Raw genomic sequence first — 19,002 nt, 5'->3', positions numbered from 1 at the left:
ATTTTTATGCTAAACTCTTGGGAAAGCTTTATCTGATGGCGCTAGTCCGAATATGTCCAAGCATCAAAATAATTTTTTGGTTGAAATTTCGTCAAAATAACTAATTTAGATATACACCTAAATTCTTCATAGCCCTTAAGACATATATCAATTAAGGAGGAAAGAGACCGCCATTCATAGAGAGTAATTCTGCATTCTTATCCTCATATTTACCAGGGATAGAAAAGCATGGCTTCCTTTCCACCTCCGTCCAGAAAAAGACGTCGCGAACCCGTTAACGTGGACGTTAAGCTGGTAGAAATCTACGAAGACCTAGCCAACGAGAATGACGAGATTAGATTAAAAGCTGCTCAGCGGCTTGTGTCTCGATTTACTCCCGATCAGAAACCTACAGATGAGCAAATCGAAAAGACACTGCAACGCTTATTTCGTGGACTCTGCAGCGGCCGAAAGGCCGCTAGAATCGGGTTCTCAATTGCTTTGACGGAAACACTTTCTCAACTTTTCTCGTCTCGTAGAGATCTGCCATCTTCGAGTTTGGATATCTCAAGAGCGATTGAGATTTGGGAAGCGCAGTCAAATCCTGGAGGTTCCGCATCAGGCCAGGTAAGATTAGCTCTTTTATTGATATCCCCAAGTATATGAAATCATTCGTTCTTGCTAACCTTGATGATAGGAGGAGAGAGATCACCATTTTGGACGACTTTTTGGAGCGGAAGCTCTTATTAAATCTTCAGTGCTCTTTCAGTCCCAGGTGCCGTTCGAAGAATGGATTAAGATCCTCAATACCTTATTTGACCTAGCCAAGAAGAAACCATGGCTTCGTGAAGAGTGCGGATGGATAGTCTTCTGTTCTTTACGAGAAATTCAGACTCACAAATTTGATGTTAAATATGCTGAGGCGGCATTGGATTCGCTCTGTCAGAATGGCCTTGCTAAAACCCCGGAAGGTGTCGCCATATGGATTGCGGCGAAAGATCTTTTTGCAACAATGAAATTCCCTGAGGATGTATGGCAGCATGGTAGTCCACTACACGTACGGGAAAAGGCTTCCCTTGCGAAAATAATGAAAGAAACGTCCGAATCACAATCTGAACCTGGGAGGGAGAATGGTAAAGCACAGAATTCGGGAGTCTGGAATCCAAAATTGCATTTTGCGTGGGAAATTGTCTTGCAAAAGCTCTCTACACAACCACCCGGACAGAACGGATCGTCAAAGACCAAGGATTCAAAAGCCACTCAGGCTAGTTTCACTGATATTTGGACTGAGGTTGTTGATAGTAAGTTTTAACCTTTAAACATGCACTTTGGAATTTGCACTAATGTCGAGTAGAAGGATTATTTGCGGCTGCGTCCTCCGAGGAACGTAAATACTGGGGTTTCCTTCTTTTTATAAAGAGCATGAACGAGGCTCCTCCACATCTCGCTGAGACAGTCTTCACCAAAAACCTCATGCGGTGTTTCATGAATCAGCTAGCTGTTGAAGATCGGTATCTTCACCGGATAGCTGCCAAAGCACTGAAATCCGTCCAGGCGCGTGTAGCGAGAGAGCCGGAGTTTATTGTGGCCGCTATTAACGGACTAATGGGCCCGACTGGTGCGGTAAACTTTGACCACATTACGAAGACCAAGACTGTTGAAAAGATGATTTCTGCGGTCAGTGCGGATACTTTGAAGGAGATTATCCCGTTATTTGAAAGTATGATTGCGAGACCCGGCATGGAAGATGTAAAAGCTGCCGCGTCGACTCGCCAACAACTCACAGCATATTTACTCTCGGTTGTGAGGACACAAGCGGCTGCCATTAACGCCACTGTTTCGGACGAGCTACAGTCGTCAATCGAGAGTGTTTTGCTCCTCTTGGCTCGCTTTGCTTATTTTATATCTAACGAAAACGCCAAAAGCAAACAAACGCCAGCAGAACCTCCTGTCATGGAAGCCACCCAGGAATTGTTTCGTAATAGACTGATGTCATGTCTGAATATCGTCATCAGTGGCCGGAAAAGCCCAGCTGCCATCCCTTACGCCGTGGTTCGCAAGATCCATGAAATGGATGTGGATGGGGACTGGGGCAAATTTGTCATTGAAATGGGTGAAGACATTAAGGGATCTGTTGCGGCGGCTTTCAAAACGTTAAAGAAGCTTACTTCTAAGGTAGAAAACAGTACATCAACCCTCCTCGTTTGATATATTCTGGCTAACTTTACCGACCCCAAAAAAGGAAAAACGCGCCGAGAAAAAGGAAGGATCTAGTATCCAGGCTTTCAAACTCCTGTACTCGATGACGATATTGCAGGTGTATAATGGGGATGCCGACGCTGTTTCGATGCTTGACGAGCTAAAATTCTGTTACTCTAAATTTCTCGGTCACAAGGCAGAGCGTGACGAGGCAAACGAGGCGTCAGATGCGCTCGTGGAAATCCTCCTCAGCTTCTCGTCGAAACAATCGCAACTATTCCGTCGGATGAGTGAACAAGTGTTTGGCGCTTTTGCGGATCAGGTTACTGCGACTGGTCTTCAATCTTTGATTGATGTATGCTTGTCCCCATTCTATTTGCTTTTTGATATACTTGACATATGCTGACTCTCTTTTCCCAAAAAGGTGCTTGAAGCTAAGGACACGCTCGCTGGCCAAGAGGAAATGTTTGAGAGTCAAGAAGTTGGCAGTGATATAGAAATGGTTGATGCTCAAAACTCCGATGATGATGATGATGATGACGAAGACGAGGATGATGTTGAAGTAATCAGCCAGGCCTCCGAGGACGACAGCGAGGACGAATCAGAAGAGTCGGAAGAGGAAGACGATGATGAACTGCAGGCCTTCGAAGCGAAGCTTGCTTCAGCATTAGGTACCCACCGAGCCGACAAGGACATTGATGCCACCTCTGACTCTGAGGATGCCTCCATGGATGACGACGAAATGGAAGCCCTCGACGACCAAATCGCAAAAGTCTTCCGCGCCCGTAAACAAGTCTACAGCAAAAAGAAAGAGCAAAAAGACGCAAAGGAGACCATGCTGAATTTCAAAAACCGCGTGCTCGACCTGCTCGAAATTTATGTGAAGAAGTGCCATTCCAACATCCTCGCCCTGGACCTTCTTATGCCGCTATTACAACTCAGCCGCAAGTCAAGGACCAAACAGATCGCTGCTCGCGCCAGCAATGTGCTCAGAGAATATACGAAACAATGCAAGGGAGCGGCTAGCATCCCCTCCATTGAATCTGCGGAGCCGGTCTGGGAGCTATTGAAAGCTGTGCATCAGGAAGCTACGCATAGCGCGCCGGCTGCTCACGCGTCGTCCTGTAGCCAGGCGAGTTTGCTGCTGGTGAAGATTCTTGTGGCACATGATAAGGAGAGTTTGTCCGGTATTGTCGATATTTATGCCGAGACGCGCAAGAAGCAGCTTACCAGCAAGAAGTGTCATGTCCAGCCGTCGTTCTTCTCGGATTGGAATAACTGGTGTGTTTCTGCGAGCAAGCAGATGAAGGAGTAGGAGCCGGTCGGTTGGATCCATAATGAATGCCGGAGGAGGGAAGGCATATATCTTAGCCTCTCCGTATCCATTCTGTTTTCCCGGTGGCTACTCGCCTTGCATTGTTTCATCTACCGCCTTTCTTGCTTCCGTTTCTAATATCGAGTAGATTTCCTGTTTCCTGTCATATTGAACTTTGCACCCCCCGAAAACTCAATTCCACTCGAAATACATTTGTCCCAATCCTGCCCCATAATTTTATACCGAACACCCTTCCAAAGACAAGACTTGACTTGAATATACCCGGCAATATCTCAAGCGTTGGTTGAACTTCACCTTAACCTGCGCCTTCAATTAAATATTTCCCCTAGTTACCTCTGAATAGATTCTATTATTCTCCACAACGGAAGAAAGCAGCCAGAACATGACATCAAAAAATAAAAAAGGGGGTGGGTGAGAGTCAAAACCATCAAACCGCCCCCCCCCCCCCCCCGGGAAGGCTAAAACTTCCCACAGGCGAAAGCGCTAACCAATTGGGCCCCCAAAACATAAGGAGAGAGAGAAGTTTGGTGGGAAAGGATAACCAAGGGCCACGATCCAAATATATCGGAAAAATGAAAGGGATCTTGACATCAAAAATTGGAGCACGCCCCTCCCCGAATTTACGAAAAAATATTCACTTAGTCGGAGTCATCAGTGCTCTCCTCTTCGGCCTTCTTCCTTTTACCCACACTAGTAGGACTAGCTTTCACTTTCGCTTTCCCCTTCCCCTTCGCCTTTCCATTGACAGCAAACATATCTCGTAGATCCTTCTGTTTTCCCTCCTTATCCCGCTTCTTGTCACACATCGCTTGATGTTTCTCTCTTTCCTCTTTCCCCTGCTCTGCCAATTCCGCCTCCAGTCTGAGAAATTCCTCGCTCTCAGTGTCCATTCCAATAAGCGACTCGAGAAGTTTTATCTCCTTCGCCCATATGGATTTATCCTCAATCATAACCGGCTTACCAGGTTTTGCTTTCTTAGCTGGCCCCTTCTTGGTACGGCTATTTTTCTTCTTGGTAGTTGTTTCGGTTGAATGATCGTCCTTACACACTCCGTATTCGTCGTCCGGTTGTCCAGTTGCCGTCTCTGCGTCCGATTTCGCAGGTCGGTCAATGGGAGTTTCTAATATCATCGGGATGCCTTCTAGTCTCTTGTCATTCATCAAGTTATGAAATGCCCTCAGACCCAGAAATCCTGTTCCTATATTCGCGTGTAAATCTCGTCGGCTACCCAGTGGCGTTTTGGAGTCATTCAAATGGAAAGCTCGTAGGTATTGCAGGCCTATTTCTTTATCGAATTCTTCCATGAAATTATTCCAGCTACTAGGGCTACGGAGGTCGTACCCGGCCGCAAAACTGTGGCATGTGTCCACGCATATCCCAATGCGAGAGCGGTAGGTATCTGGAATGAGGGCAAGAAGTGCTTTGAAATGCGATAGTGAGCCTCCTATTGTGGTTCCATGGCCGCACATTGTTTCGAGAACTGGAACAACTGTTGTCGTAGCTTTGAGAGCAGAGATGAGAGCTTGTGCCAATCGAGATAATGAAGACTCAAGGGTAGTCTGGTTGGTTGCTCCCGGGCTGTTTGTAATGAATCAATTATTACCTATTCCATGGAATGCTTTGCATGTATGGGGACTAGATCCTGGACTGAAACGTACTGGAAATTATAAAGCTTGATACCAAGTTCTTCACAACGTTTCAGATCATCAAGAAAGGAATCGTATGCCTGCTTCGCTTTTGTCGGGTCTTCTTGCGCCAGATTCACCAAATACGAGCCATGAGGAAGAACATATCTGGATCTGAATTAGCTTACATAGTAGGTGCTTTCCCTTGGAAGGGTTGAGGTCAAATGGTGGCTTACTTCGAAGCATCATAGGAATAATCTGAGCAAAGTTGCCGAAATTGGTCTCGATGCTCGTTTTGTAATGGCGGGTTCTCCCATTTTCTCTGTGATTTTAGAAACAGGGCAAAGGCATTTCCCCTACCTCAGGTTAGAAAAAAAAGACCTGATTTCAGCTATAAAACCGGGGAATGGATACGGCATTTTCCGCACAAAATACTAACCCGATGTGAACACTGTTTGTGACTGCGTTATGGACTCCTACAGCAAGTATTAGCTTTGATTGACATATATTGCTATAGAGTAGCGATATAGATGTGGTGGGGAATATATATCTGTATGAACGCAATACACACCTTTCGCAGCGCTAATATGCGCTCCGACAAACATCCGCAGATTCGCAGTTCGAGGCGCCAGGGGCTTCATTTCTATAGTGACCTCCTTTACTTTTGTCCTTTTCGTCCGCTCTTCCTTCCGGGTTTTTACTTCGACTTCCTGTTCCTCCTCACTAGAGTACTGTTGGGACTTTGATACTGTCGCCTTTCTTTTCGTACCTCGTTTTGAAATTTCAACTGTCTCTTGCTTTACCATAACCTCTTTCGTATGTTCTATTTCCACAGTTCCCACAACGGCGTAGTCGTCGTCAGCTCCGTTATATGGCTCTACCCCGAGGGCGCCGTTGATTTTATTATCGATTTTATTACTCGATGGTGTAGGTTCAGAACGTTTCGATGTAAGCTTTGGGGAACTGACAGGACGGTTAATTGATTCTTGCGTCTTTGGGGATTGCTTCGTCGGAGTGGTGTTCGGAGCAAGGCGAGAGCTGCGGCGGGTGGCGCGAGTCGCCATTACTACGTTTTTGAGGTGGACTAGGGTGGGGGAAATTTCTTGACACTATTACAGAGTCATATGAAGGAGCGTCTCCGGTCCCGTAGTTGAAACAATTTGTGGGAGTCCAGGACTGAAATCTCAGGAGGTTTTATGTTAGAATGGGCAGAACGAAGATTTGATAACGCGACCTCGGAGCTACTCAAGCTACCGAGCTAGGGTTAGGGACGTGCCAACGCTAGCCACAATAGGCAAGTTTGATCCCTGGGCACTCGGACCGAGCAAATTGTTTCTTCCAGACTAGCAGAGTTGAATACCTCCATTAATTCTGTGAAAGAAATGACGCATTGGATGTCTCCTACAACGGGTTGAACAGCAAAATTGCATATAAGAATAATGTGGGTTAAAATATTTCAAATGTACTCAATTGCATCGTGTTATATCCAACTGGTAGCAAATATAGCATAGTGAAAAAGAAAAGCCAACTTATTGTCACTTGGCAATTCCGATATCAAGATATATCCAGCCGTAGACACCGTATTCATGACAAGGATCGTGTACGGGTGGTCAACATCCATAAATCAGACAAAGTAGGGATCAAAAGGACCCGGTATATCCCATCCTTACGACTCGAATAAACACTGTTTAAACCAGCCAACAGCCGCATTCTTAGCTCGTCATCGCTTCACGTTCCCCTCGATGCCTATCATCACCGCGAACGAAGCAAGCACTGGCATGCTCCACGCCTGGGAAATGCCGATAATCTAAGGGCTTGCCAAGCCCAGTTTCTGGATCGTCTCAAACGTACTGTGCATACGTTTTGAGTTCGGGTGGATACAGGTGATCAGTTTCAGGAGCCAGAATCTGCACGGGAACCACCACCTCGTCGATGCCCTGTTTGGTCAGAAACGTTGGATGCCCTATCAAGATACAGTCGACAAGGGGTGGTTGGTATTCCTTCGCCCCCAGTCTGAAAAAGGCCCACCCCCTAGCAGAAGCCTATGGCGCCAACCTTCTCATATGTCTGACGCAGGGCCCTGGCGCACTCGAAGATTTCGGGTTCACGTATATCGCGACCGTTTTGTTTCATGAGGTTCGGGAGGTTGAGTAAGTCAAACTTGCCAGTAGTGATGTTCTCGAATGACAATATAACCCCCCCGAAGAAGTCGGGTAGGTATACTATACAGTTACATTGGCCTCGCGCGCATAGTAGTCGGCTAATATGCGCAGGTTTGGGAAGGTCCAGCCAAACAGATCGCGAATGAGCATCACGGCGACGTCGGGGCTGTCACCGTTGATGTACAGAGTAGGTGTGCGTTATTGCCAAGCTTTCCAACCCGGCTAGATGGGATGCTGCCATTTTTAACAGATGGAGGTATGTTGGCACACACAAAACTATTAGTATTGCTGGAACTTCACTCTTCTAGAAGGCAAAGTTGAAGTGTTTCTTCGAAAGTGGACGGCGACAGTGACCCTGTGTACTGCCATATGGACTCTGGAAACATTTTGATGTGAAGCTCCGGAGCGAAATGATTAGCTAAGAACTGACTCATTGTGTTCACGTGGCTGTTACCACGGCAACAGCGGTCGACAATCATTTGTTGACGAATCAACAACACCCAGCAAAAAAAAACGGTCGAGAAGATAGTTTTCGACATCCAACAGACAGCTCCTCGCCATTTGACCCCTCTAGTTCAACGAATGCCATACTAACGATCAGGTTCCTCACTTTCCTTGTATTCTTGACCTTGCATGACCGCCCAGTTGCTCCCATTACCGCCCCAAATCCACAATGGCGCCGGGGGATTTGATCGACTTCGACTTAATTGAGGCACAAAAGGAAAATGTTCAATCCCTCCCAGGTGGACGGTCAGCGAGGGCGCTTGCTGCAGTTCTTTCCGGCGGCCCTGGTGGCGGCGCTACGTCGTCACCGGGATTGAACGAGACGAGAACTTTCAACGACGCAATCCGGAGAGAATACGAACTCGAGCTTCAATCTATCGCAGAATCTGACGATCCGCTAGATATATATGACCGCTACGTCAAGTGGACTTTGGATGCATACCCATCAGCACAGGCTACGCCACAGTCTGGCCTTTTACCGCTACTAGAGCGGGCAACAAAGGCATTCTTGCCGTCCGCCCATTATAAGAATGACCCACGATATCTAAGGCTTTGGCTACATTATATTCGACTTTTCTCCGACGCACCACGCGAGACATTTGCATTTATGGCACGACACGGTATTGGAGAGGGACTTGCCTTATTTTACGAAGAGTTTGCTTCCTGGTTAGAAGGCGCTGGGAGGTTTACCCAGGCGAAGGAGGTTTATCAACTAGGGCTACAGCGAGAGGCGCGGCCTACTGAACGATTGCTACGAAAATTCAGTGAATTTCGAGCCCGTCTTGAACAGCAACCAAGGGCCTCGGACGGACCATCTTCACCTGCCTTGCCCAAAGTGAGGCCAGCGTTGGCAGCGAAAATTGACCCCTTCTCTTCTGCTACGCCGTCTCCTGTTGATCCCCAAGCCCCAGCGCCAACAGTTGCCAGAGGGCCGACAGCAAAGAGATCGGGGAAGCCAAAGATGACGATTTTCTCTGACGCTGACAGCGCGCAGGATGGTGGAAAACCGCTGGCCGGTAGTGAAACCAAAGGTTGGGAGAGTATCGGGTCACTTCAAGATCGCAGGAAGGAGAATACAGTGGAGGTGAAGCCTTGGGTAGGAGAAACTTTGAAAGCAGGAAAGCGGGTTGGAACAGGACCAAAGATGACGGTGTTTAAGGATAAGGTAAGTCACGTATTTTTTTTTTGAATTCCCCATTACTCAAACGCATATCTGATGTCCCATATTTACGACCACAGGACTAATTTCTGATATGTAAACCTATGGCGTTTTTCTTCGGTTTTTTCTGTGTATTTCAGACATTTACATCACCGTCCTTATCAGGACACCCACAAGCAATAATAGTAAACAATATACCGCTTCCTCGCAATGAGAAGGAATCAACCAATCCCAGAACTGGTAAAGTTGAACGAGTGTATGTCAACCTTGAAGCTATATACCCTGACCCCGAAAATCCGCTCGTTGAAATGAGTCTTGAAGAGCTACGAGCATTCAGCCGGGGATGGATGGACAAAGATTGGTCGAAGCAAGAAATAGAGCCGTTGAAGGAGATATCTGCCAATGTCCCATACAGAGATCCGCCTACCTACGGGCATGGAGAAGATGGAATGGCTAAGAACATGTCAACACAATTGAAGGACAAGCTTGTAATACATGAACAGTCCCCGCAACCAGGGGACCCCCAAGGTGTGGAAGTTAACCGTGATGGGAAAGGATCGAAATCGAGACGTCTAAAAGTTCGCGAAATTAAAGGGGAGACGCAAACAGGTACGTTTTGTTGTGTTATTCCTTTCATAGTTTAAAATAGTTGTGTTTTCTTAACATATGCGGATGAACTGATCACAAAATACAGTCAAAACCAACCTGGAATCGCCGACTGGCCCCAAACTAAAACGCAGAAATGCGTCAGAACCCACCATGACGTTCCATACTCGAGCTGCCACAGATGAAATATACAGTATTTTCAACCAGCCGCTTAAATCAGAAAGGCAAAGGGATCTTGCAGAGAGCCTTTGTGGGAGCGACTATGAGGACGATGACTACACGAGTGCCGGGGAGAGCACATGTACAGGCAGGATATCCGGAACAACCAGCGAGGTTGGAGAGGACGAGACAACTGGCTTCCGAAAGACAAGACAGGACAGTCATTTCGAGCAGGATGAGACGCATGCTGAAAGTATTGGTGTAGGTGATTGGACAGAATTCACTGCCAGTCGACATGTCCCAAGTCTCTACCCTGAAGGAAGCAATGGACAAGGCCAAGATATAACACAACCACACACTCTAGATATTGAATCCTTAACAGGCATAACTCATCATGATTCCTCTTTAACGAACCCTGCCATGAACGACATGTCCACTCCAGCAGCCGGAATGTCTCAAACCAAAAGTAGATTTGTGCCTGTTCCTCCAGAAGATTACAATGCCCCTTTAGGCCCTTACCGCGACGCTACGATAGTGGCCCAGAACAGACTGCCATTTATGACCCCAATTGTGGAAATGACGGAGTCATCACTTGGATCGACAACATTCAAAGGCAAAATGTTTGCGAATACGAAGACTCCCTCGAGAAAAGCGGTGCCCTCAACCCCTATGATCCCAGAGATGGATGACCTGCTCTTGAGTAGCCCATTCCATGAGTTTACCCAGTCGAACGACACCGTCTTTTCGTCCTTGCCTGAGGAGAGTTCTCCGAGCCGCCTCGCGAAAAAGATGAAACGTTCACCAAAGAAGGCCAAGTACCCACACAAATCGCAGCTTATCATCGAAGAATCCCAATGCAATCCGATCGACCCGGAAATTAGAGAGAAGATCCTCAAGAATATCTACCCGTCTCTTCACACATATCCGGGTTACTATGATCATGGAAGCCAAAGAGCAGGCCGCGCTTCCGATATTCGCAAATACATCAAAAGTGTCTCGAAACAGCCTAAGGGTAGCGGAGCCGACCGCCCAGCTCTAACACCGCCGGTTCTCTGTTTTACAGGGGCAAACCGGAGCTACGCTATCAATCAGGAGCTAGGGGAAGGTGGCTTCGCTCCTGTATACCTGGTTGAAAGCGTTGATTCGCCAGACACTCTCACTTCGGATTCTGAGAAAGAAAATGGTACCATAACTGCGAATAATCATAGTCGAATTTCTGCGAGTGTGAGCCCCTTTAAGTCTCGACGGGATGCTGAACGACGAGGCTTGGAGGCAATCAAGGTGGAGTCGGAATCACCTTCTGCTTGGGAGTTTTATATGCTCCGAATCGCGCATGCACGCATCGGTTCATCTCCCACCTATAGACGGGTTACGGACAGCATCATACAAGCACATGAGATGCATATCTTCAAAGACGAGGGTTATCTTGTGGAAGATTACCAAAACCAAGGGACGGTGATTGACCTTATTAACGCTGTCAACAATAACTCCCCTGTGCCAACGGAACAAGGGCTCGATGAGATTGTTGTTATGTTTTTCGCTGTGGAATTATTCCGTACCATAGAAGCCCTACATGCCTGCGGTATTCTCCACGGCGATCTGAAAGCGGACAACTGCCTTATCAGATTAGACGAACGTTTCAATTCCCCTGTGTCCCGCCTAGCTGACGAGTCCGATTTGGACGCCCAGGCGGGTTATTCCCCGACAGGCGCAGGTGGCTGGAGAAATAAGGGGCTAACCTTGATTGACTTTGGCCGTGGCGTTGACATGCAGGTCTTCCCAAAAAACGTGCAGTTTATTGCTGATTGGAAAATCGGTGCACACGAGTGTTCCGAGATGCGGGAATGCCGGCCCTGGACGTACCAGGTCGATATGTACGGGCTCGCAGGTGTCATTCATATTCTATTGTTCGGCAAGTACATGGAGGTTGCACCTGCTACTTCTAGTCGAGCCTCGGGTGGGGAGAATGGAAGTACTGGCAGCCGCAGGTCAGGAGATGGTGACTTTGGACTAGGCATGTCCGACGCCGGGAGAACGGGTCTCGGAGCCAAAAAGGCATATCGAATCAAGGAGTCTCTGAAGCGATACTGGGAGCGGGAGATCTGGGCTGAGACCTTTGATTTATGTCTAAATCCCCAAGGCGATAAGTGGGTGCAGATGGAGAAAGGGATTCCCTCGCCGCCAAGCTCGGATATCGATGCGGAGGATGGTGGTGGTCACACTGGCCCTACGCTGCCGGTTCTTAATTCGATGAGGTATATTCGGGAGAAGATGGAGGGTTGGCTTGTGGCTAATGCGGAGAGGAAGGGGTTACAGGCCCAGTTAGCGAAGCTGGAGAGGATGATTGCCAAGTAGACGGAGGTCAAAGGTTTCCATGCTTCCAAGGATCTGTCTGGGAGTAAGCTTCTGTACCTGGCTGGCCTAGACGATCTACCGTGCGTGGAACCTTGGAGCCGTCTTTTTTTTAGTTTGGTTTTTTTTTTTCGGTCAAACTCCCAGCAACGATGACAGAAGAGCAGCTCGTGGCCGTGCTGTGCTTTGTTTCCTTTGTTCACCAGCCAGCCTGTGATCTGATCTCGATCCTGTCGTCTCCTCCGGGTTATCGTTTCTCGTGTCCGGACTCGGGCTCCTCCCTCCCGCTTCCTTCAAATCTATAACTCAACCGAAACTCTTATTTGCTTATTTTTACACTCCTACAACCACCCCCAACAACAACAAACAATCACTTCCCCGGGGGTTTTCCCCATCTTCTGTGTGTTACTTGACCACCCTGTGTATGTGCTCTACATGTACACATTGTATAGTACATACTACAAAACTGCTCCCGCGAGAATGAGTTGAGAGGGGGTGGTGGTGGGTAGTGAGTGGCACACGCTGGCATTCCTAGAATCCCCCCCCCCCCCCCCCCCCCCTCTTCTTCTTCATTTTCCTGTCTTCTATTTCCTGTAAATAAATAAATAAATAAATAAATAATAATGAGCATTCCTACATGCAAAAATTTCCAGTTAAATCTGACTGTGTTATTATTCACTATGTTTCTACAGGATCTTATGCCTTCTGTTATTCAGGTACAGTATACATCAATTATGTGAGAAGGGGAAAAATAGGTCTCAAAGCAAAACCAAACACAGCGGAGCACGCATGGTTTACATACAGCATATGTAAGTACAATGTACAGAGTACATACATATGTAGAAGCAGGAACATGATCTAAGACAGAAAGAACGAAGAACAAGAGAAGGAAAAAAAAAAAAAAATGGTGAACAGAATAGATAGCTAGCAGCAAGTAAGAGCTCTCAAAGATAGATCAGTTAGTTAGTCAGTCATTTGTTATATAAAAAGTAATAGTTAACTATGTATGTTAAAAAAAAATAAAAAAAAATGAAATGAAATGAAAAATGAAAATTGAAATGAAGATGAAGATGAAACAAAAATATCAAAATAAAAAGAAAAAAGACCTTTATTTCAGAACATCAACAGTGTTTATTTCCTCTCTTGTTTTATTCATCATTCTATTTCTTTCTTTCTTTGTTTTTTTGACTTTTTTTTTCTTTTTTTTTTCTTTTTTTTTTTCATATTGTTGTTCATATCATTTATGTTGCAGTTGTTTCATTCATTCATTCATTTGTTTCATTGGCTTTGTTGCATGAGCCCATTTGGTACATAAATAGTCAAAATAGAAAGTATAAAAGGAGAAAAGAAAAAAAGAGTGAGAGTCTTGTTGAAGATTGGAGACTTGAAATGTCCCGGATAACCCCCACAAGATAGCCCCAAACGCATCCCATCTCATCCATCCCACGATCTTCGTTCTGCCTAAGATGGAGTCGACGTTTTGTTGTGTTTGCTCAGCGCGATATTTATATTTAATTTTCTTTCTTTTTTTTTTTTTTCCGTCGACTCCATCCGTCATGTACATCGATAGATCGTCCATGGTTGGGAAAGGTGGCAAGTAGTAGGGCTACGTCTTGATTTGGGTAGCGGAGGATATAAATCCAAACAGAAGGCAGTTAAGGAAATAAAGTGGAAAGCGTCAAGATAGTGAGTGAGGTGAGGAAGGACAATTACAACGTATTGTTGCTTTGCTTTTCGCGGTGTAGGTTTTGTGTTTCTGTTGGAGGTGGAATTGTTTTCGAATTCAAGCTGTTTCGTCCGTATCTCCCCTTGTGTCCCCCCTTAGTCTTAGGCAAGGTTGTATAAAGAGGTGAGTAATGGGAATCAAGCTTCGCAAATTGTTCGGTACGGTATCGAAGTCGCGTTTCCAGTCGTCCTAGGATCAAATCCTCCTCATATCCGCCCGGAGCAAAAGCGTTGTTCCTACGAGCATCATTGCAGGCGCAGGAATGCAGTCGGGATCTGGTAAGTAGATAGATACGTAGGCAGGCAGACATATTCCAACCGCGACACATACTAGAAAAAAACCAATTTAAGTCCCCAGATATATCCCAATATGAGCAAAATAGATATATTCAGAACAAATAGAGGCAAAGAGAAAAAAGGAAATGATGTAAAGAAGGTAATGTTAAAGTTTGAAAAGAAAGGAGAAAAGATAGAGAACAAAGATAAGGAAATGTGCATTCACATGATTTTTTTCACAAGTCGTCGCCGGTCATGAAAAAAAATTCATAAAAAAAAAGAGATTTATGTCTTTATGTATAGACTCCTTTGATTTCGTTTTCGTTGTCATTGTCGTTTTCATAGTCGTTGTCGTATTGTCGTCATCGTTTTCGTACAGAAGAGCAGTAAAAAAAAGCATCTTTTTTTTTTCATAAAACAAAATGTCCACTGAATCGAAGATGAATTTTTCTAGCGCGCATGGGGAGATTCGGAAAAGGAATGGAAAAGGAGGCGCTATGAGAACGGCGTGTTAGGCGTATCAAGTTTCACTACCTCGCCATCCGCTACACCAGCACCCACGCCTTCCTTCCCTTCCTTGTCTGTGTCGTAGTACGCGCGGGGAGTGGTCATAGTGCTCTCACTGGGCGGTTCCTGATAATTCGACATCGACATGGGATGGTAACGTTCTCGTTCCCTGGCGGTAGCAGAGAGCATGTTGGCGAAGGAAGTTGAGATAAATGGATCGGAGAGCGAGGGTGCATGACGGGGGGAGTGGGATGGCATATGACGTTTTTTGTTAAGGTACTTGGTGAAAGGGTCAGAGTGGAACGGGGAGCCGAGACGCTTAATATCATCGCCCAGTCGCAAATGGTGGTCAATAGTACTAATATTATGATTAATATTATTATCCTGTTGCTGTGCTTCTTGTCTGTCACTGGCGCCTTCTCTAGCACCAGTCGTAACCGTTGTCGCCGCAGCCGTATCCGTAGCAGTATAAATGGAAGTAGAAGAAGTCCCAGAAAACGCCGAAAATGGAGCTGGAGGGTTGAAAAGCTGATCCAATCGTCCTCTTGAACCACCAATTGCGCCCGTCGTGACACCTCTGTTCCGCACGCGAATGCGCCTCTGGCCAATAATATCATTGTATCTAGGTTGCCGGATGAGATCTGGGAAGGGACGTTGGAGACTGCCACCGCTCGAGTCCAACTCGTCTTCCAACTGGTGCAGGGCTCGCCGCTTGTGAGCGTTCCCGAGCGGGTCAATGCGGGCGCCCGGCGATCGGGTTTTTAAGCTGGCTGTGTGGATTGTCTCGCACTGGCTGGCTGGTGTGACGGAACGGAGACGGCGACGGGAGCTGCCAGGACCCCAGGTATGGTACATAAATGGAGATCCGAGGCGAGGGATTGGGTTGGAAAGGGCGCGGGTTGTTTTGCTGTGGTAGTAGTGGTCGAGCGATGATGATGGGTCACTGTGGCGATTTTGAGAGCTCAGGGGTGGTAGTTCGTGTTCACCTGAAATGTTATTAAACCAATCATTTTCTGAGCTGTTACCGACCAGATCGTTCACTGGAGGTCCCAATTCCGCGACCTGAGTTGGCAGAGAGCTGGACACCAACGATACTCCAAGATCTCGAGTCGCGAAAGAGGCAGCTCTTCTATGAGATACCCCTAATTGTAAAGGAGTCCTAGCAGTCGATTCTGGAAACGTTTCCATGAAAGGAGACGGACTACGAGATTGAAGCAGTCGTTGATAATGGGGCGCGATTGAAAATTTCCGTTTGCAAAGCTCCTTTAAGCGTCTTCTAGTAGAGGAGTCCGACCTAGGCCAGGTTGGCTTGGGAGCTGCGGTACTGGCCGTTGGCGTCGTACTTCCACTTCGTATCGCAGAATCGTCGGTTGCTCGTTGTTTATTTCCATCCCCACAAACGTCTTCCGCATGTATAACAGGAACAGAGGCTGAGGTTACGGTTGAAGGGCCACCATTCTTCTGTCTATTTTTTGACCTGAACCAAGCTTTCCTGGCTTCACGAGCAACACGATGGGAGACTCCCAAAGGCGGCACGCTCCCCGGAACCATTTTGAACGGGGTGATTCTGGGGTCTTGCAGATATATCTGATACGAATTCCACAGATGGTTGTCCATCTCAGCTGTCCATTTCGGTCCAGTTGTTGCTATTCTGCCAGGTTTCTCCTGCACATTACTTGGCTTGGAAGGAGTCTCTGGTTCTTGTTTGACGTCACTAGTGATGGGATACGAGAGGAAAGGGTCCTGGATTTCGCTTTCAGGGCTCGTACAGCTTCCCCCCATAGACGGGTGCGAGATATAGGATGTCGACGACGCAGCAGAAGAATCCGAGAAATTGGAACAAGCAGATGATGGTCGTTGTATGGGATCAGCATCGCCATAAGTCCAGCAAGGCCTTTCGTCAACGGGGGTACCCCTGATTTGAGCTGGAGGCGTTCTGGGATCGACCCTACCCCTTGGGGGGACTTGTAGCGCATTATCAGTTATCAGTTGAGGGGCAGCCATGTCGAAAATGTCCGCTACAGAGGCCGAAGCATCGTGAGATAGCTCGATTGACGGCAACGGAATATCTGGTGAGCAGAAAAGTTCGCGCTGATTTTCCATGGTGAGCCGAGGTCTGCGGAAACGGCAGGAAGAATGGTGAGAAGGTGGCGGCGGCATGGTCAGCTCCTTGGTATGTTGCTCTGGAGTCCTTGGTCGTGCTTGCTCATTGCCAGTGTAAAACGTGAAGTCCTTGGGTAGGGTTCGGGACAACCCTGGCTGTCTGTAGGGCATGGTTTGTAGCTTTTTTGAATTTTTTTTTTTAAAATCTTGTTTATCTATTTAGGTTTTTTCCCCCAGGACGATGGACGTCTAAACAAACCGTGAATGTATCGGTAATCGATTGCTGAATGGATAGACAGAATAAAAAAGATTCTTATTCAACGAAAGTAGTAGTGAATATGGTCGCCCAAAAGTTCAAATCGTAGTCGCGTTATTTCGTGGTTCTCGTTTTTTCAATCCATGCACATCTCAAAATAGCAAAAGATACGATTAATATAAAGATGCTGAAGTGCGGTCGTCGATAAAGGTGTGGGGGTCGAGAAGTCGCAAGGCTTCAATTCAATTGTACATGTACATTGCTCAGCACAAGTTAAAAAAAAGGGGAAGAAAAATATCCAGGTGGGCTTCCCGGGTTCGAAATACGGCCAAAGACGGGAACGGTAATGGCAATGGCAATGGCAATGGATTATGGTTGAACAAAAGAAAAAGAAACGTCTGGTCGTGTTAATTAATAAGAAATATCGATTCTGCAGTGTCGCCAATCTGGGGAGTCGTGGATATCGTAATAATAAGGGGCCCCTCAAGCTGGGAGATAAGGATCAAGACAGGGTTTTATTCCAGAGGGCCGACTGGTTCAGGTCATTCGAAACGGGGACTTTGTGTGTGTTATTACGGGACGAAAAGGCGGCCAGGTCGGGACCCGGATGTGTTGTGTTGATCAGGAGTAGCAGTAGTTGGCGAGCATCGTGGATGGCGGCGACAAAGCGAGAAAACCCCAAAAAGGTTCGTTAGGACGAAAAGAAGAGTATCGCGAAGAGTGTTCCTGATATATGGGAAGCGCTGGAGGTTTATTGACAGTTCCAAAAAGGAGCGCTTGATTTTCTTTTCTTCTTTTTTTCCAAAGCGAATCGGTGGCTCCAATATCGCAGCGCTTGGACCTAACCACCAGCAGCAGCAGCAGCAGCAGCGGGCCTGTTTAAGTCAGGCCGGGTCAATTGGCAAAGTGACGGCCAAAAATTAGATTGTCCAGGCCGCAAGGGAATAGTAATGAGTAGAAGCCAACCTTGCGCAAGATGGCGATATGCGATCAAGAGGGAGGAGAAGAGAGGAGTCGAGCAATGGCGGGTAAAAGAGCCGGGGGGGGGGGTGTGTGGTGTGGTGGAGCGGTTGAAAGGAGGAGTGGAGGAGGAGAGGATCGTATTCGCAGGCCTGGACGGTCGAGTCCTCCTTGGGATGGGGAGTGGGCTCGGGGGTGCAGCGGGAGAGAGAGAGAGAGAGAGAGAGGGAGGGAGAAAGAGGAGAGGGTAGTATAAAGGGGTGGCTGGGGATGAGGAGGAGGAGGAAAAAGGCCGGGTGGACTCGACTCTTCAGGGTCCTTGCACACACCACACACACCGCTGGAATGACGGGATGTTCAGCCTAAGAGCAGTTCGCGCGTGAACGGACCGAAGCGAATAACCCTTGGAGGATCTTAGAGGGCCACTAATCTGTGTAGACACTTGGCGCAAGGGTAAGGAAGAAAGCGTAGTCTGTATTGTATGCACAATGCGTATAGTAGTAGAATGTGGCTAGGGGGGGGGGGGTCACTTTGCGATAGACAGCGCGAGGGGGAAACCAAAAACGGAGCCAAAACAGGATCTTTGAGGTGTGAAGGAAGAAAAAGAAGAAGGAGAAGAAGGAGAAGAAGGAGAAGAAGAAAGCTCAGGGAGAAGAAAAAGGGGGCGTTGTTGCAGTAGTTGGTAGCTTGGGATGGGAATAGTAGAATAGAACATGTGATGGGATGGGTGATGGTGGTGACAAGCAATGGGGAGGTTAATGGGAGAGGTAAATGGGAGGTATTGGAAGTAATATGGAGGTAATGGGAGGTAATGGGAGGTAATTGGGGGTATTCGGGGGGTAATGAGGGTATTGAAGTGAGGAATCAATCTCAGCGACTGGGCCGGGGACTGTGTGGGATTTTGCCCGCCTCGTCCCCTGGGAGCGAGTTCTTGGGCTCTCCTGGGTTCTCTTGGATTTTGGATGCGATGCGGATGATGCGCAAGACCCGAGACTCGGGAACAGGTAAAGTAACCTAGTTATATACACTCTACGGAGTAACACACGTCTGCCATGCATACGGCGAACTCTGTATTATTGAATATCTGGGAATTG

General features: G+C 47.2%; 5 protein-coding genes across 6 annotated transcripts; 3 read left to right on the top strand and 2 right to left on the bottom strand.

The window, feature by feature from the left end:
* Positions 1-9: 9 nt before the first annotated feature.
* BDCG_07698 lies at positions 10-7,677 on the bottom strand. 2 transcript variants are annotated; one of them, XM_045423487.1, is made up of 6 exons: positions 5,711-7,677; positions 5,579-5,615; positions 5,376-5,495; positions 5,173-5,307; positions 1,764-5,092; positions 10-1,633 (listed from the first exon to the last, which is right to left on the bottom strand). In XM_045423487.1, the coding sequence occupies exons 1-5, from the start codon at positions 6,201-6,203 to the stop codon at positions 4,153-4,155; spliced, it is 1,725 nt and encodes a 574-aa protein (XP_045282259.1). In that variant the 5' UTR covers positions 6,204-7,677; the 3' UTR covers positions 10-1,633; positions 1,764-4,152. The 2 variants fall into 2 exon arrangements, with proteins under 2 accessions (XP_045282259.1, XP_045278875.1); XM_045423486.1 differs by having other exon boundaries at positions 10-5,092.
* On the top strand, positions 75-3,966 carry BDCG_07699 (DNA polymerase phi subunit). Its single transcript, XM_045423488.1, has 5 exons — positions 75-606; positions 677-1,280; positions 1,334-2,154; positions 2,222-2,533; positions 2,603-3,966. Exons 1-5 carry the CDS (start codon positions 229-231, stop codon positions 3,491-3,493), a joined length of 3,006 nt encoding a protein of 1,001 aa, XP_045278876.1. The 5' UTR covers positions 75-228; the 3' UTR covers positions 3,494-3,966.
* On the top strand, positions 7,024-7,527 carry BDCG_07697 (uncharacterized protein; the record flags this gene model as incomplete). Its single annotated transcript, XM_045423485.1, has 2 exons — positions 7,024-7,289; positions 7,413-7,527. The coding sequence occupies exons 1-2, from the start codon at positions 7,072-7,074 to the stop codon at positions 7,525-7,527; spliced, it is 333 nt and encodes a 110-aa protein (XP_045278874.1). The 5' UTR covers positions 7,024-7,071.
* Positions 7,678-7,769: 92 nt separating the features above from the next.
* Positions 7,770-12,630, top strand: BDCG_07696 (BUB protein kinase). Its single transcript, XM_045423484.1, has 3 exons — positions 7,770-8,970; positions 9,045-9,573; positions 9,659-12,630. Exons 2-3 carry the CDS (start codon positions 9,069-9,071, stop codon positions 12,082-12,084), a joined length of 2,931 nt encoding a protein of 976 aa, XP_045278873.1. The 5' UTR covers positions 7,770-8,970; positions 9,045-9,068; the 3' UTR covers positions 12,085-12,630.
* Positions 12,631-12,713: 83 nt separating this feature from the next.
* On the bottom strand, positions 12,714-18,986 carry BDCG_07694 (uncharacterized protein). The gene has a single exon (XM_045423483.1). It carries the CDS (start codon positions 16,861-16,863, stop codon positions 14,578-14,580), a length of 2,286 nt encoding a protein of 761 aa, XP_045278872.1. The 5' UTR covers positions 16,864-18,986; the 3' UTR covers positions 12,714-14,577.
* Between the last annotated feature and the right edge of the window lie 16 nt (positions 18,987-19,002).

This window comes from Blastomyces dermatitidis, assembly GCF_000003525.1.
Source record: "Blastomyces dermatitidis ER-3 genomic scaffold supercont1.9, whole genome shotgun sequence".
In the NCBI taxonomy this organism is placed as follows: domain Eukaryota; kingdom Fungi; phylum Ascomycota; class Eurotiomycetes; order Onygenales; family Ajellomycetaceae; genus Blastomyces; species Blastomyces dermatitidis.
The sequence above is the reverse complement of the archived record's forward strand: the minus strand, read 5'-3'. Positions and strand labels throughout refer to the sequence as shown.

Coding starts and splice junctions, on each gene's coding strand:
- BDCG_07699 (XM_045423488.1), top strand. CDS start 229: ATGGCTTCCTTTCCACCTCCGTCCAGAAAAAGACGTCGCGAACCCGTT. Junction 1,281..1,333: donor TTGGACTGAGGTTGTTGATA/GTAAGTTTTAAC, acceptor AATGTCGAGTAG/AAGGATTATTTGCGGCTGCG. Junction 2,155..2,221: donor TAAAGAAGCTTACTTCTAAG/GTAGAAAACAGT, acceptor ACCCCAAAAAAG/GAAAAACGCGCCGAGAAAAA.
- BDCG_07698 (XM_045423486.1), bottom strand. CDS start 6,203: ATGGCGACTCGCGCCACCCGCCGCAGCTCTCGCCTTGCTCCGAACACC. Junction 5,308..5,375: donor TATTCCTATGATGCTTCGAA/GTAAGCCACCAT, acceptor ATTCAGATCCAG/ATATGTTCTTCCTCATGGCT. Junction 5,093..5,172: donor ATCAAGCTTTATAATTTCCA/GTACGTTTCAGT, acceptor CATTACAAACAG/CCCGGGAGCAACCAACCAGA.
- BDCG_07696 (XM_045423484.1), top strand. CDS start 9,069: ATGGCGTTTTTCTTCGGTTTTTTCTGTGTATTTCAGACATTTACATCA. Junction 9,574..9,658: donor TAAAGGGGAGACGCAAACAG/GTACGTTTTGTT, acceptor CACAAAATACAG/TCAAAACCAACCTGGAATCG.
- BDCG_07694 (XM_045423483.1), bottom strand. CDS start 16,863: ATGCCCTACAGACAGCCAGGGTTGTCCCGAACCCTACCCAAGGACTTC.